This window comes from Talpa occidentalis, unplaced genomic scaffold (assembly GCF_014898055.3).
Source record: "Talpa occidentalis isolate TD23 unplaced genomic scaffold, MPIMG_talOcc4v2.1 talOcc4.14, whole genome shotgun sequence".
Lineage (NCBI taxonomy): Eukaryota > Metazoa > Chordata > Mammalia > Eulipotyphla > Talpidae > Talpa > Talpa occidentalis.
Window position 1 is genome coordinate 55,839,105 of NW_023601433.1, and position 17,546 is coordinate 55,856,650.

General features: G+C 39.9%; 1 protein-coding gene across 1 annotated transcript in view; it reads right to left on the reverse strand.

Moving 5' to 3' along the window:
• The window catches only part of IL2RA (interleukin 2 receptor subunit alpha), a 29,159-nt gene extending 15,276 nt beyond the window's left edge, over positions 1-13,883 (reverse strand). The window contains exon 1 of the mRNA XM_054694677.1: positions 13,709-13,883. Within this exon, the coding sequence (XP_054550652.1) occupies positions 13,709-13,883 (175 nt within the window). The remainder of the gene's footprint in view (positions 1-13,708) is intronic.
• Between the last annotated feature and the right edge of the window lie 3,663 nt (positions 13,884-17,546).

The following is a 17,546-nucleotide window of genomic DNA, read 5'->3' on the forward strand; positions in this document are numbered from 1 at the left end:
TATCTCATGGTAGTTTTGATTTGCATTTCCCTGATTACAAGTTATTCACTAGCTTTATTCACACACACCCTAAAAAAAAAAAAAAAACTTTGAAAATTCTTTCTCAAAATTCAGCTAATAGGCCTTTCTGTACCTTTACTCTTGCATTTCTCTTTCCAGATCTAGTTCTTGCTTATAGTAGTGGTGTTGACTTTTTATTTATTTATTTATTTTTATTTTTATAGAGGCATGTTTTTTTATTTATTTATTTGTTTGTTTGTTTGTTTATATAAGCACTGGGTACAGTCAGAAGCGCGGGAGGCTGAGAGAATTCACCAGAGCCAGAGCAGGGAGCAGAGCAGGCAGAAGGACCGAAGTACACTGCTGAGGGTTGCAGCGGGCGGCAGGAGAGGTCTGCGCGCCTTGTGGGACCCTCCTCCGGTGGCCGGGGAGCAGCCGGGAACGAACCAGCGCTGCAGAGGCCGCTGGCAGCTTCGCAACCCAGCGCTCAACCGCTGCGCCACCGGGGAGGCCCGGTGTTGACTTTTTAAAGGAAATTGTTCTATGCTCTCAGCTCCACCCATTCCCTCAGTCACACCACAAGAGGCTTGACTACTCAGGAAGCAGCAAAGAATTTTTGTTAGAAGGTAGGAAGGGAAATCTTGCTCTCCCTGTAATTTTTCAATATAAGCACTATTCTGGATTTAGATGTCCTTTTCTCTTCTGAGAATATTTAAAGCATCTGCTGCCAATGCAGTGCAGGAAAAAAACCTTTAGATTACTAACTCTGTGTTGGGAGAGGAGGGTAAATGCTCAGAGCTTGGAAAGAAAATCTTCCAGGAGGAGAGTCCTACCACAGGCTCCCAAGGACCTGCTGAGCTCCTGCTGTAGGAAGAGAGACAGCCAGCATTTATTGCTCACCCTGAAAATCCCAAAGGCTTTGCCATATACTCAGAGAGTTAAATGCACATTTCTGACATTGAAAATGTTGTGCATCTGATTTGGGATTTTTGCTATGAACAGAGAATTGAAAGACACAGACAGAATACAGCACATTCCACCCCGTCACTGTCCCTGAAATACTATCTGGGGCACATTCCACCCCGTCACTGTCCCTGAAATACTATTTGGGGCAAATCTTCCCTTGGGATATAGGTAGATTTGTTGCCTCTAGGGATTCTACCAACTAGAGTGTGATACCCCCATGGGCTCTTGGCTTATTCGGATGACTCCAGTGAGGTAACTGAGAGCTGCCCTCCTCTGACAGACCCATGTCACCTAACAGTTCTGGGGAGATTGGTGCATGAGGAATGTAGAACACTCTTTTCACTGTTGTTTTATTTTCCCTCCAACAGATTGCTTAACTCTCAACTCTTTGATCTTACCATGCCCACGCTATGTAGGAAAAGATTAGGTATTTGTCATCCTCATGTCAAGAATGATGAGACTGACTCAGTCAAGGACACACAGCAACAGACTTAGGGATTCAACCCAGCTTTTCTGTCTCCTGGGCCTCTGCTCTCCTTTTAAGTAACAGAGCATACATCAAACACCTGCCACTAGTTCCAAAAGGACAAATGTGCAGCTTCTGCCTTTTGGGGTTCAAATAAAAGATGAGAAACTGGTGAAACTGGGTGTTCTTTTCTCCTCCTATAAGTGACTCATGCAGTAAGAAGAGTAAGTGATGCAAAGTGGGGGTTCTTAATTAGAGTTGGAATCCTGACAATCCTTATTTCATTTGATCATCTGCCCTCAATTCTACTTCCCCTTTATTTTTTACTCGTTTGTTTATAGAAAGGAACTAGAACTAAAAAGAGTTGTGTCCTGAGTAATTTTGTGTCCCTTGAGTTAACCAGAACCCTTGGATGGCAGCAGGTCATCAGAGCTGGGAGAATTGTCATCTGAGTCTGTTTCTCCACCACCAGTAGCACTAGGCTTAGGTGGTTCACATCAACGGCTCTCAAATTTTTTAAAAAATATTTTTATTTTTTACATCATTGTTCATTTTTAAACAATATTTGCTTCTCCCCCACCCCCTCAGGTGTAGTCCCCATAGAGTTTCCTTCCCCAAGGCACCCGTGCACCATCACCTCAGTCCCCTGTGCTCCTCCCTCCCTCCCTCTGATCCCTCTCCCTCCTCCTCCCCTGCAGGATGGCTCTGCTTTATAATTGTCTGGTTTTGCTTTGTTGTGTTTTATACTGTTATTATTTTTTTACACTGATGTCTTCTATGGTTCCCCTACATTCCTGCTGTAAGTGAAACCATCCGATATTTTTCTTTTTCCTTCTGACTTATTTCACTGAGCATAATTCCTTCTAGCTCCATCCACGTTGCTGCGAATGGCCATGCCTCTCAAATTTTAATGTAAATACAACTTACGTGGGGGGTTTGTTAACGTGTACATTAGATTCTGCAGAGTCAGCATAGAGACAATTGTTAACAAGATCCCAGGTGCTACTGGTGCCGCGGCCGTACTTAAGTAGCAGTGGTTGCTGCATCTGCCCTCTCTTCCACCCCCTTCCTAGACCTGCCGCTCCGGACAGAACAGGGGCCCTTGCCAGTTAAAGCTGAAACTACTTGCTTTCTTCCCTGTGCTTTACTTAATATCTAAGAGAAAATGTCCTTGGCTGCAGAAAAGGTGGGTGGTAAAAAAGTTATGGGCTTGGTCTCCCCCACCCGCCAGCCTCTGATATTCAAAACAAGAGAGAATCATCTGGCTCTTGTGGCCTGGGTGAACAACATGAAAGATGAAGAAAAGAAAGGGGCTTCCAAAGGATGTGGACAGAGCCGGAGATAAGGTGCTTTGTTCCGTAGTGGAACCAGGTCAAGTTAACCACAGCCCATTTAGCAGTGAGAAGAAGACCTCATCTTTGTCCTCTTCACCATCCTATAATAGAGATTGGACTATAACAGACATACTAGCTCACTAGGCACAGAAACTGAGACTTGCTGAGCTTTACACAAGGGACACAGGGGTAGATCCAAATCTTGGGGCACCTGTTAAAGAAATGATCTGGTTTTGGGCCTAAAGCTGTTCATCTTCCATGTCAGATCCAAGAAGAAACATGAAGCTAAGCCCAATATCAAAGACAGTACCCAACTTTCTTGGGAAACCGAAACAGCAGTTTGGCCATATAGAAAGTCAGTGTTTTTGGTGCAAATAAAATACCATGGAACATGTTGATTATTGCTGTTAATTGGATCCTAGGATCTGAGAGCTGGGAGAGACCCCAAATATTGTTCAGGTCAGTCACCACATTTTGTAGATAAGGAAACTAAGTCTGTGGTCATTCCCTGAGCTGTGGTAAACCTGGGAATAGAGCCAAAAACCCTCGTTCCCTGTTCAGTGCTTTCCTGTCACATAGAATTAGAATTTCGAGGAAGAGTGTGAGGTATAGCTATGTCTAAACTATCTGGGTCACTATGAGGTGGTTGTAAAATGTTGTGGTTTAAGTCAGATTGTTATCTCTAAAACAGTCAGAGCACTCAGGCCCTCCATTTGAGGCTATTTGTATGATAGTAACTATGATACCTGAGCCCTGCCTGTGAATATCAATGCTCGCCACCATCGTGAAGGGGAGATGCTGTCATCGTGGCTTTACATGGCAGGAGGCTGAGGTACATCACTCAGCTCGATGTGGTGGGACAGAAATCACAAGAAAGCCTACTATTGCTGACTTTTAAATAACCTCACTTTTACTCTCAGGAAATTATTTCAAATAAACTTTAATGTGTCAAGAAGAAGCAAGGCTAAAGAGGGCAAAGTATAGAGAAAATGTTTACATTGACCACAAAAATTCACACGGTGATAAAATTGGTTTCTCTGCAGAAATGAGGTTTAAAATGTGGAACAGGGCCTCCCTAGTGGCGCAAGGGGTTGAGCACTGCACTTGAAGCTGTCCACAGCCTCTGCAGCACAAGTTCGATCCCCGCCAGCCAGGGAGCTACCCACATGGCATAGCAGACCCTGGCAGCCCGCTGCCTCTGCAGCGCTGGTTCATTCCCCGGCCGCGGGTGAGTGTCCCACAAAAAAAATAAAATAAAATAAAATAAAAATAAATAAATCTTTAAAAACATAAAATGTGAACAACCACAAATTGCAGGGTCAAGGACCAAGGTGAAGGGATGCTAATGTGGGATGAAGAAGTTGGTCCTGGAGCCCCTCTGAGCCACCCATTAACCTTTTAATTGCTCATCTGTAGGGTGTTGGAGGTTACGACAGTAGAAGGGGTCATGAGAGAGTAGCTAGTTACTGGAATATTTCAGTTTTTTAACAACTCATATGGCTAGTGTAGTGTTTCTCAAGCCTTTCAATTTCAGAATTACTTTATACTCTTAAAAATTATCGATGACCCCCCCCACCCTGCCAAGCCTCTTATTTTTCTGTTTTCAGTCATTGCTTATAATATCGGAAATTGAAAAGTGAGAAAGTTTGAAAATATGTACTTAGCAATTCATTTAAACACAATAAACCATTGCACTGCCAACCCAAATAATTTTTATGAAAAATAAATTTTCCAAAATAAAAAAATTCAGTGAGAAAAGTGGCATTGTTTAACATTTTTGCAAACTTTAAAAATGCCCGGTAAGTAGGTGGCTTCTCACATTTGTCTCTGCATCAAGCTACTGAAAATGTTTCAACTGAAGTACATGAAGAAAATCCAGCCTTTTACTGTTAGAGAAGGAAAAAGAATTTTAATTACTTTTTCAGGATTATGAGTGCTTTTTTCAAAAATTGCACTACTTTTTATTGAGGTAATGTTAGTTTACAAATGCCAAAAGATCATATTTGTTAATGTCCTCTCTTATCTCACCAAGAAAAAAAATTAAGTTTTGGGAAATGATTAAGTTCACAGTGGCAATACAAGTTTTCCAAAATTCTAATTTTTGCTTTAAAGCTCCACTTTCTTTATATTTATCATTATCAAAGCTAAAATTTATCACAATAAATAGAGTCATTTTCCCTGAAGTGACAGACTCATTGTTCAATTTCAAGAAATGTCTGAAAACTTTGAGAAACTCTTTACTAGGGTATACCAGATGACTATTAGTACTGATCCCTGGCTTCCAGAATGTTTCATCCTTCTGTATTTTTTTTTGTAAATGGCATAAGACTAGAAGTAGTTCTAAGATTATGGCTATTATTTGTTGTTGTTGTGTTCTATTATATGTCTGGTTCAGTTGACTTATTTAAAATCTATGTGTATGACATATAAACACAACTCTGACCCTTTCAAGGGGATCTATGCTCCCTGACAAGGTAACAAACCCAACCTGGAGTATTACAGAATGTCTGTTTAGTGATCTGAGAAACCAGCATAGATATGATAGAAGGTGGTTGGGTCCTTCTCTCTCTCTCCCTCCCCTTCTCTCCTCCTTTTTTTTCTCTTTTTCTCTCTGTCTCTCTGTCTTTGTCTCTCTCTCCCCCTAATCCCTGTTCTTCTACTTTTTTCTGTATAGGAGATATGAGGCTGTCAACATTGAGAGACTGGGGATGGGATGGATGGATGGTAGGTCACACTTTGAGGGTCAGAGTTTTGAATTGCATCCTTATCTCTCCCTTACATTTCCTTCCCTAACACAGCTGTAAAGCAGAAAATCAGCAACCATCCCAGCACCAGAAGGAACTTATGAGTTTACCCCGGGGCAATTCATAGCATATTTGGGTAGAATGAGGGACAGCAACAGAGATTGGGATTGGCTGACCCCTGGGAAATCTGTCCTCCTGCTACTCTCCTCTTTGCCACCAATGCTCAGTGACTACCAGGAGAGAGATAGCTCTTGAAGAAGAGAATACTTTTCTCTTCAGAGACAGTTGCCTGCAGGTGAAAGTGATGTTGGGACAATGGGGAAGGGGAAGACACAGATGATAACAGTAGACCTCTCTGGCCTGAATACTTCCTGCCTCCTCCCAACCCCAGACTCAACAGCTGGACACATCTGGGGTCCAGTCTTTGCCAGGTGTCTTAGGACATTTGGGTTGATATTCCAAGAAGAATGATCTCAAAGGGGAGGAAACCAAGCAAGGAATATCACCATTAGGATAGAAAGAACAGCAAACTAAAAAGCCTACACCCTGCAAAAGCAGAATCACAAGAAAAAAAAATAAGAATGTTCAATAGTGTTTAATATAGAAAACATGAGTCAGGTACAAGAAAACCTAGAGATTGGTTAAAATAACTAAAATATAAAGTATTCAACAAATGAGTTGGACATGGATATAGCAGAAAGTCAGCAGACCAGATGGAGAAACTTTCAAAAAGCATCAAGGATGGGTAACAATAAATTGAGTTTTATGGAGAGTAGATTTAGATGTTTCAGGTTCTTTGGATTTGTTGACTTATCCTTCTTTGTCAATTTTGTTTTATGTATTTTAAAGTCATGTTGTTAAATGCATGTAAGTGTAGAATTTTTATATCTTCCTGGTAGATTGAACATTTATCAATATCAACTGACCGTTGTATTTCTACTATTTTTTTTAAATTGCAGTGTTTGCTCCCTTTACATTTATTATAACTACTAAAGCAGTTGGACTGATCCCAACCATTATATTTTGTTCCAACACTGTATTTCAAAAAGAAAGACAATGAGCTCGGAAGAAGGGTAATGCATTCCAAAAAATGGTGAGTGAGGTGAAAGCAAACTTGTGACAGAATCTAAACTGATATTCACACTATAAAATAATCAAAATGTTTATTCTGTGGGGTTAAAAGACATCAAGGTATAACTGAAATCCTGGAATTCAGGAATGGGTGTTAAGTTAAAGCATTTTCAGGTGATTTATTATTTGAGAGGAGAGTTATGATTTTGATTAAATTTTGTTAAACCTGGGTTCAAGTTAGAAATTTGAAAATGACAGAGTAAAATGACTACCTTACAATCTAGTACAGAAAAAAGAATGAAATTGAATTTAAAAACTTATTTTAAATCAAAGCAAAGTAGAAAATGCATAAAAGGGGGAGCAAAAATAAAGAAAATAAGAGTGGGAATGAATCCAAATATGTCAGCAATGAGAATCTATGTAAATGCAATGAAAGAAAAAAGAACATTAAAATAAGGTCATATGATGTGTGTAAGACATGCTTAAAACATAAGGGCTCTGAAAGTTTGAAATGAAAAGAATGGGTAATTATACTCCAAAATAATGTTGTATGCATTAATATCAGGATTTAAGGCAAAAAAGATGAATAGAAATCCAAAAGTCAGTACAAACTGAAGGGTTCAATTAACCAGGAAAATATAAAAATTCTTCACTTGTATTTACCAATTATGTAACTTCAAAATATACAAACGAATGTTGGCAGAACAAGGATAAACTTACAAGTTTACCATCAGAGTGGGAGGATTTAATAAAGCTTTCCTTTGTGAGTGAATAAGCAGACAAAAAACATCACTAGAATATATAAAATTAATAAACTTAAGTAAGAAATTTGACAGTGTGGGCAACTGTAGACAACTACTCCAACAGCAGAATTCACTTTTTTTCCAAATACACACGAGACCTTTGTATGGTAGTAGAAGAATTGAAGGCAGCCTTGGACATAAAAAAGGGCATCTATGGGAAAATTGAAAGATGAGATGAAGAATAAAAAGAAGGACAATAACAAAGAGAGGCATGTTGTATAGACCATGAGCAGATCTAACACTTGATCCAAATGTAAAATGTGAAATGAATGTATGCACAAATAATTAAAATGAAAACCAAAAGGAAGGTTTAATATAAGAACCACAGGTCTTCAGAGCATAGTAAGAGCAGCTCAAAAAAACAAGAATTTCTTTCCGTTCTAACATGGAAGGATTATTTTCGCTAGTGATTTGCTCTGGTTCTAAGAAAGACAATGCAAGTCTTACTTTTTCCTGGGAGAAACGATAAACAGAAATCATGATAGAAAAATGTCAACAAGCAACTATAAACCAGAGAGGGGGGGGAGGGAAGGAGGGGCGGGGAGAGGAAGAACTAGAGTCAAAATAAGGTGTGTGGGGGGGGTGCAATTGTATGGGGAATATAACCAAAATGAAAATGCATACATTGTGCAAATATGAAAAATGATGTAAGAATTATATAAAATAAAATATTAAAAAAAAGAAGAAAAACAGGGAAAGAAGACTTTTTTTTCCTTCTGAAAAGTGAATTGCTTCTAGTTGTATACAAATGAAATGCAAATTACTTTGAAACAGAGGAAAAAGGAGATACCATCTAGGTATCACCTAGGTGATGACACTGCAAGGCATTATTAATATGACTTGACTGTTAACACCTGACAGTGGGCTAGCCAGTGAAATAGACTGAAGATAGCCCCTGCTGGTGTCAGATTCTTACTAGGTTCCCGGAAAGAGAGTGAACGACAAAGATGGGGCCCTGTCTCATGGAATTTATACTTTAGACAAGAAAGTCAGTATTAAATAAATATTTACAAATAAGCAAATAGTCACAAAGATGCAAAATGCTACCAAAATGTACCATAAGCTACTACTTGAGTGTATTTATAATTTGACTTTTTGTCCCTTTTGCTTTGACATAAGCATTCTGACATAAGCATTTGATGACATTCTGACATAAGATGGATTGTGATAGTTAATTTGGTCCCTTATGGATTATTCATCCCAAGATTATTTTCTAACTATTTATGACCTGAGAGGCTAGCTTAAAAAAAAAACAAAAAACCCTACACACACAAAGTTGTAGTCCCTGTATAATTCAGTGAAGGAGATAGGACTTGTATGATCTTAATGTGAAGCAGAAAATGATACAGGTAGGAAAAGAACAAATTCAGTGTGATGGGAGTCCCAGAAGGAAGCAATTACTTGTGTTTGGTAAGTAGCATGGTGGAAAGAATGTCAGGGAAAAGAACGTCTCTTTACTTGAGCAAAATCTGGAAGGATGAGAGGCCTTTTCCCAGGCACCGAATATTAGAGGGGTAAAAGTGCACAGCATGGGGTGGGCAGGAGGCAAGGAGGCACGTTGGGGAAATATTGTACCTGTATGAGGAACCGAGAGCAAACCCATCCTGTTGAGGTCAGCATTGAGTGTCAGCACTCAGTATATTTAGAAGAGAAACTAGAAGGTCAGTAGCTAGGAAGGCATTGGGGAGGATTCAGGTGAACTTCACTTATCACACCCTAAGTTGCCCTTTGAAGGTTTATGGCTGCCAGATGCTGTGCTCAGACCCGTTCATTCTTCAGGAAGGATGTTTGTCGGCAGCCATGTTTAAATGGCTAGCTGGGGGCAGCAGTGGGGCAGACGGAGGGGGGCGGCGAGTTCTCCTCAAACTTTTGTGTCCCCAAGAGAAACAAGGTGGAATTTATTAGTATGCAAATTCTGATGCAGCAGGTCTGGAGAGTTTGCATTTCTCCCAGGGGTTGCTGATGTTTGAAATCATACTTTATGGGCAATGAGGACTACCATTTGCAGATGGGAGCAAAGGAAGAGGAGAGCTGGAGAAGACACTGAGGAGTCCAGCGGGGCAAGGAGAATTGCTGAGGCCTTCCATAGATGTAGATGATGGTAAGGTAAGAAATGTGAAAATCTTGCAGAGAAAACTTTGTCCTCATTTTTAAAAAAAAAAAAAAAGATATATTTATTTATGCATATAAGAACTGCAGCGTAAACCAGAGGTGCGGGGCGGGGGGCAGTGTGGTGAGAGGATTCACCAGAGAGAGTGGGGAGCAGAACAGGCAGATCTACTGAAGTACACTGCTGAGGGGAATTTGTCAGTTTAATTGTCAATATATTTAATTTAATTTGTCAATATAATTCTCCTGCGAGGCAGGAGAGGTCTGCTGTGCCATGTGGGTTGCTCCCTGGTTGGGGATAGAATTCATGCTGCAGTGGCTGGCCATAGCTTGATAGAGCTGTCTTTAACCCCTGTGCCACCAGGGAGGCCCCAAACTTTGTCCTCATTTTAAAATGTTGGGCGGTTAGCATGTTCACGTATGTTCAAGAGCCTGTTGGTTGACCTGGGTGTGCCACCTAAATGTTGAATGTCAGGGGCCTGAGTGATCTTGTTCCACTGTTTCACCTCACCTCCAGTGCCCTGTCTGTAAAATGAAAAAGGAAGAATTCCTCCAAGATCCCTGGCCAAATTTCACAATGCCTTAAGCCCATCTCTTCCCTTGAGGAAATCCCAGTGGCAGGCTAGAATGAGGACACAAAACCACTGTCTTTGATACTGGGATGGAATTTCCTATTATGAAAGTTTAAGGATCTTTAGATTTAGATTTACCAGCTTGAATTTGGTCATACTATCTCTGTAATATTGTCTTTTGGTGCACTAGTTTTTAAAAGGCTTACCCAAGATTCTGCATAATATTCCTTTGAAAGGAATTACAATCTCATTCAGAGATGAGGAAATGTAGGTTGAATCTAACTAGTTCTGATGCAGACCTGCTGCATCAGAATTTGCACACTAATAAATTCCATCTTGTTTCTCATGTGCACACAAATGCACAGCTAAGAGTTCAGAGCCAGTGCTCCAAAACAAAAGATCAGGCACTAACTCCATAGATCTGCTGCCACTCAACCCTTAGTAATACTGAGATTTTGATGGGAGAAGTATTTGCTTGATTGCCCATTCTTGCTTACTTCAACTTCCTCCCTTATTTCTGAACTTCCTCAACTTTCCTTTTTAATACCTCAAAATTTTCCCACCTTTATAATTTCCTCTTTTTTTTTTTGTCTTTTATCATAAACTGTATTCTTGATCTCTCTAAGGCTGACCCCACTGTGCCTTAGATCACTTCCTCCTCAGATCACTTAGATCACTGCCTCTGGCACTGTGCTGCTGTCCCTTCTCCAGAACGCTCCTTAGGTATAAGCACGCCAGGTACTTTTAGTTCCCCCCAACAACTTATCTTTTTTCCACAGAATTCAGTGACCTCCCTACCCACTCACTCTGTCACTGTTCAGCTTGTCTCTGCTTCTATTAGAACTATTTTTTTCAGAGGAGCCAAGAAACTCCTAATTGCCAAGACTAGTGACACTCACTGTCCTCTGTTTAGCACCTGGTTCCTTTAACTCTTTCTTCTTGAAATTTCACTTTTGAAAACAGTAAAAAAAAATTCCACTTTTGGAGTAGTAAGAACTCATGACTGATTTCTGATTCCCCATCTCTTTGACTTTCTTTCTCCAATAATCATTTTACTTTCACCTTAAATCCTCTAGTCCAAGGTTCCCCTATTATCAATATCTTATATTCATAGGGTATATTTCTCACAACTAAAGAACCAATAAATTGATATGTTACTACTAACTAAAGTTTATACTTCATTCAGATTTCCTCTTTTCACCCTTAATGTCCCTTTCCTGTCCAGAAACCCATCCAGGGCTCCAAATTACACTTAGTTATTATTTCTCTTTAGTATCCTCTTGACCCTGACACTTTCTCAGACTTCCCTTGTTTCTTGATGGCCTTGACAGTTTTGAGGAGTACTGGTCAAGTGTTTTGTGGGATGTCCCTTTATTGAAATCTGTCGGATGTTTTCCTCATGATTAGAATGGGATTACAAGGACAACTTTTTAAAAAGATTTTATTCATGCATACAAGAACTGGGGTACAGGCCAGATGTGCAGGAGGGTGAGAGGATTCACCAGACAGAGTGGGGAACAGAACAGGCAGATGGACTGAAATACACTGCTGAGGGGAGTAACAGGCGAGAGAGGAGAGGTCTGGCATGCCATGTGGGTACCTCCCCAGCTGGCAGGGATCGAATCCACGCTGCAGAGGCTGCAGACAGCTTCACCTCCTGTGCCACCAGGGAGGCCCACAAGGACAATTTTTTAGCATCATCTATTTCTTTTTTTTTTTTTTTTTTAAAGATTTGTTTATTTATTTATACAAGCACTGGGTACAGTCAGAAGCGCGGGAGGGTGAGAGAATTCACCAGAGCCAGAACGGGGAGCAGAGCAGGCAGAAGGACAGAAGTACACTGCTGAGGGGAGCAGCGGGCGGCAGGAGAGGTCTGCGCGCCATGTGGGACCCTCCTCAGGTGGCCGGGGAGCAGCCGGGGATGGAACCGGCACCGCAGAGGCTGACGGGCAGCTTCGCAACCCAGCGCTCAACCGCTGCGCCACCAGGGAGGCCCACAAGGACAATTTTTAATAAGATTTTCAAAGTAGTACTTGGCCAAAAAAAAAAAAAAAAGGTTAAGAAGGGTTCAACATAGGAGTTCCCTAATGATCTGATCTAGGCTCGTGGCATTTTCTTCAGTCTTTCAGGGGTCTAATCACTTCATTTGTTAGGTCTCTGCAGATGGCTTTCAAATGATAAAAGAATCTAAAACTTATTCAGTTCTTACCATTATCTAAAATCTGTTCTGAGTCTTTTGCATATATTAACTAATTTAATTCTAACACCAATACAATGAAGTAAATGCCATAATTATTACTGGGATTTTATGAATGAGACTTTGAGGCTCAGACACGTTTAATAAGTTGGCTGAGGTCACCTACCAAGATTGCAGGGGTTAAAAAAAAAAAAAAAAGATTGCAGATCACAGGGGTAGAAAACTCACAGAAATGAAGCTGCAATTCTCACACAGGCTTCTTAATAGTGATTCTGTTGCCTCTTCCAGATCTACATTACTCCGCCTAGGTTCTAGCCTAGACATAACAGTGAACCCTTCTACCCACCTGGCTATCCTCTGAGTACTAAAATTTTGTTTCTAGGTAAAGGATACTTACTATTTCTTCTTTTATTTACCACTGTAATGGAAGTTTGAGCCAACGTAATCAGAGAAGAAAATATAGAGGCTTAAGAATTCAAACTAAAGTAAATGAAACCTCTATTCTATGACAGTGTTCCTATCTAGTAAATGCAAGAGAATCAATGATGAAATTAATAAAATAAAGAAATAATTTTAAAAGAGAGCAATCCACAGTGAATCCACATTACAAGATAATGCCAGCTAAGGAATGAAGAAAGCAGATCTCAAGGGATTGAGGTACAGAAAGACGGAACTCAAGGGAATTAGGTTTAATGAAAAATTCAGTTTTAAAGCCTATGTATTATTTGATTCTATTTATATAGCATGCTTAAAATTATAGAGATTGAGAAAAACTTAGTGGTTGCAGAGGATTTCGGAGGAAGGAGGTAGGTGGATGTGGCTACAAGCAGGTAACAGGAAGGATCGTCGTCATGGGAAATGCTGTGTATGTCAGCTGTGGTGGTGCTCACGTGAACCTCACATGTGATAAAGTTGCACAGAACTAAATGTACATGCAGTAATGAGTTCTTGTAAAATTGGTGAAATATGAATCTCAATGGATAGCATCAATGTCAACTTCCTAGATCTGATGCTAGTCTATAGTGATGGGAGAAAACAAATGAAGGAAATATTGCATATCACTATATTGTTAGTTACAACTGCATGTGAATCTACAGTTATCTCAAAATAAAAAGTTAAAAGTTAACAAATATATAAACAAACCTCTGTGCTTTTTCCTGTTCTTGTTTCTCTTAATGACCTTTACAATCCCATCATCCGAGTCACCCAAGCTTAAACTTCAGCATCCTTTTCATTTTTTTTTAGACGAACTAATTTATTTGACACATTAAATTAAGCAAAGAAAAATATATGTAACTGCATAAAAAGAATCACATTCTCATACTACTTGAACATACTAGCAGTGGTCAAAATAATGAATTGTGGAATGGATCCCAGGATTTAATGCAAAAATACCCTGTACAGAAAAATTTCATGCTTCTAACTTCACTGAGTCCAGTACTGAACGTGCTTCTTTATATTCCTCAGCCTCTTCCAAGTCTTTTTCATTCTCTAGTATCTGCAGAAGATCGGTATATGCAGCTTCCAACCTGCGCTGGCAATCTGGGATCATCATTCGGGACTCTTGCAGGATCTCTGCCTGCTTTTTAATGGCATAATTTTCACCATCTTCAGCTTTCATTTTTTAATCTTTTCTTCTTGTTGTTTTGCTTCTTTTTCATACATCACTTTTTCTTTTACCAATCGCTTCACCACACCGGTTTTGATCTTTTTTTTTTAAATAATTTTATTTTTATATTCCCCATACAATTGCAACCCCCTTATTTTGACCCCAATCCCTCCCCTCCCGCCCCCTACCCCCCATAGAGTGTCTCTGGTTCATAGTTTTTTGTTGATTTTGATTTTCACTTTCTTATAGTTATTCATTTTCCTGGTCCCTTATTTAAGTTTTCTAGATTCCTGCTATGAGTGAGACCATCCGGTATTTTTCTTTTTCTTTCTGACTTATTTCGCGGAGCATGATCCTTCCAGCGCCATCCATGTTGCTGCAAATTGCATGTGTTTATCTTTTTTGTTTATAGCAGCACTATTTACAATAGCTAAGTTTTGGAAACAGCCCAAATGCCCAAAAATAGATGACTGGATCAAGAAGATGTGGTACATATACACCATGGAATATTACTCAGCATTCACCACCCGGTTTTGATCTTGATCTGCCTCACACGGGGATCCGCCATGGTCTCTTGAGCTCTGCGGGATGGAGCGGCGGAGAACTGAGGAACCCGGGAGCGAGGCGCCCCGGTGGAGGAGGTTTTGTTCGCATAGCTGCCGCACCCCACGCATCTTCAGCATCCTTTTTAAATTCCACCTAGTCTTTGCCCTTTTGTGAGATCACATCCCCAGAGTCTTTATTTCTGCCCACGCATTACGCTTGCATACTTCTTCTCTCATTTCTACTATTTTCACGACTCTACAACAGCCCTCCCAACTGCTCACCTGCCAAAGCAGTGGCACCTATCGTTTCTGTCTACCTCTCATTTTTCCACCCTTCCAATATATCCTTAACATACTGTCAAATGGAGCATCCAAACGCACAGAATGGATTGCAGTAGTAGCACAGTAAACGGTCTGGAAGGCTCATGCGTTCTGCATGGCATGTGTGATTCACCTCGGTTGTGCTGCCAAGGCCTCTCTCTTTATCTTTTGATCTAGGAAATGAGTTTGTCTAAAATGGAAAAGGTTTTTGTTGGGAGGCTTGACTGACTGCATTATGCTGCTTTACTTTGAGGATCAAATTTACTAATTAACTAGCAGATGGGGGCCTTCCTGGTGGCGCAAGGGGTTAAGACGCAACCTATGAAGCTGTCTGCAGCCATTGCAGCACGAGTTGATCCCCAGTCAGGGAGGTGACCCACATGGCACAGCAGACCTCTCCTGATTTGCCTGCTGCTCCCCTCAGCAGTGTATTTCAGTACAGCTGCCTCTTCTGCTCCCCACTCTGTCTCTGGTGAACCCTCTCACCCCTCAGACCTCTGGCCTGTACCCCAGTTCTTATATACATAAATAAATAAATCTTTTTAAAAATTTAGAATATTGTGCTGATATGTGAATTTCAGGGGTATGAGTGACAAAAATGTATCAGTGAAAATAATGTAAGTGAAAGAATCTTGAAATCCATAAGACTCCACAAATCCTGATTGTTGCTATTATTACCCTCTGAACAGTGTTTTTAGAGACAAATAATAAAGTTACTTTGTTTTAGTTTTTGCTTAGCAAAGTATTTTTTAATATTACAAAATGCAATATAAGTAAGATATAAATTCAGTTCTAAATATTACTGTAATGTAGATGAAAATAATAATAGTTTATAGGCATAAGATATGTGCCAGGTACATGCTTATATTATGCCCAATTATCATAAAATTCCACTGTATTACATCCATACATTTTTCAGATGCTAAAATTTTGGAATAGTCCATTTGAATTTCACACATAGTAAGACAAGATTTAAATTTAAATTTTTTTTTAAATTTTTTTTATTTATTTGTTTGTTTTGTTTATACAAGCACTGGGTACAGTCAGAAGCGCGGGAGGGTGAGAGAATTCACCAGAGCCAGAGCGGGGAACAGAGCAGGCAGAAGGACCGAAGCACACTGCTGAGGGGAGCAGCGGGCGGCAGGAGAGGTCTGCGCGCCATGTGGGACCCTCCTCCAGTGGCCGGGGAGCAGCCGGGGATCGAACCGGCGCCGCAGAGGCCGCGGGCAGCTTCGCAACCCAGCGCTCAACCGCTGCGCCACCGGGGAGGCCCTAAATTTAAATTTAAGGCAAGATTTAAAGAGAAATTTAAATTCATGTCTCTCTAACATGATCTTTTACAGAAAATCAAGAGCTAATAAACATCCAGTTTATGTTACTATTGGTTTTAAATAATAAGCTACTTGGTTCTAGTTTTCTCACTTGTTTATACTATTAGAAAAAAAAGGAATCTTTAAAATTACGTGACTTGGGAATAGCACTGTTTAATTGGTTTTATTTAACATCTCCAAAAATCTTCGTTAAAGTTACCTTGTGAGTTGGAAATAAGTTGTTTTAAAATGTTAGTTACTTAAAACTCGATTATGTCAGAACAAGGAAATGGAGCTTCTTCTGAATTCATCTTCTAAGAATTATTTATGAAAATTCTATATTAGTTTCCGTCCCCTCACCTATATTCACATGAATAGTTTATAATGGATTTCAAATCTAGTAAAATATGGTCAATTTCCAAATCACTGCCAACTAGATCATCAAAGTTTAGTTTCAGTACTTCCAGGTGTTTGTGATTGTTGTTTGCTGTCCAAATTGCCAATTATTTATTTTAACTATTTCATCAACATGGTCAGCTGTAGGCACTGAATAAATGCTTTGGCTTATTGGCACTGAATTGTTAATGTCCATTCATTCACTGCTTCAAACACATATCCATTTTGTTCTGTCAGCAAACACAAATGCCGAGGGACATGTGGCAGAAGCAAAGTTTGGTGATAGAGAGGTGGAATGATGGTGTTAGGGCAAATTCATGTTACCAAAGATTCCCTGGGGGACAAGATACTTTGAGAAAGCCCACTGCAGTGCTGTTGGGAATGTTTTGCTGTAATTATTATCAGTGGCCTGTGGATTATATGTAATTATTATCAGTGGCCTGTGGACCTATAGTCTCTGAGGCTTGGTTGGGGCAGGAAAGCCAAACAGTCAGTTTCCACAACCCCAGAAAGAATGAGTGACATATGAGGTAAGACACTTTTGGAGAATAAATTGTGTCTTAACGTGTATTACCAAGAAAAAGAAGGGAGGGAAGTACAGGGTTGGGAATTCAATCATTTTCTTTTTACCTTGGATGGGGAAAAGAAGGCAGGGGGCCAAAAAATTCTTCCCAGAAGCAGTCTCTAAATTGAAACTGTCAAGTTTGGGAATCTCAAATGCTTCTGCAAATGAAATGGAGAGGGTGCTGTGAAAAACTGGTTATGCTCTACTCGTGGGAGTCTTCATCAGTTAATAACAAATTTCTGTACATAAAAAGTTAACCACAGATTTACCACAGAATGTCAACCTGATGAAAATTAATGGGTTATCAGATAAGAAAAACAAGGGAAGTAGAAATAGACCTTGTTCTCTCTCTGAACTCTCAAGCAGTTTTCCCTCAAATCTTTGAAACCTATTTCTTGGGACAGAATAATATCTTTAGTAGAAATATGCTACATTAGTGAATTCCACCCACAATCTGCTATAAGGAGAGTCTTTTGTGAAATTAGAACATATAGCAGAGGAGATTTTCAACTAGATAGCAATGGAATTTAACTACTAT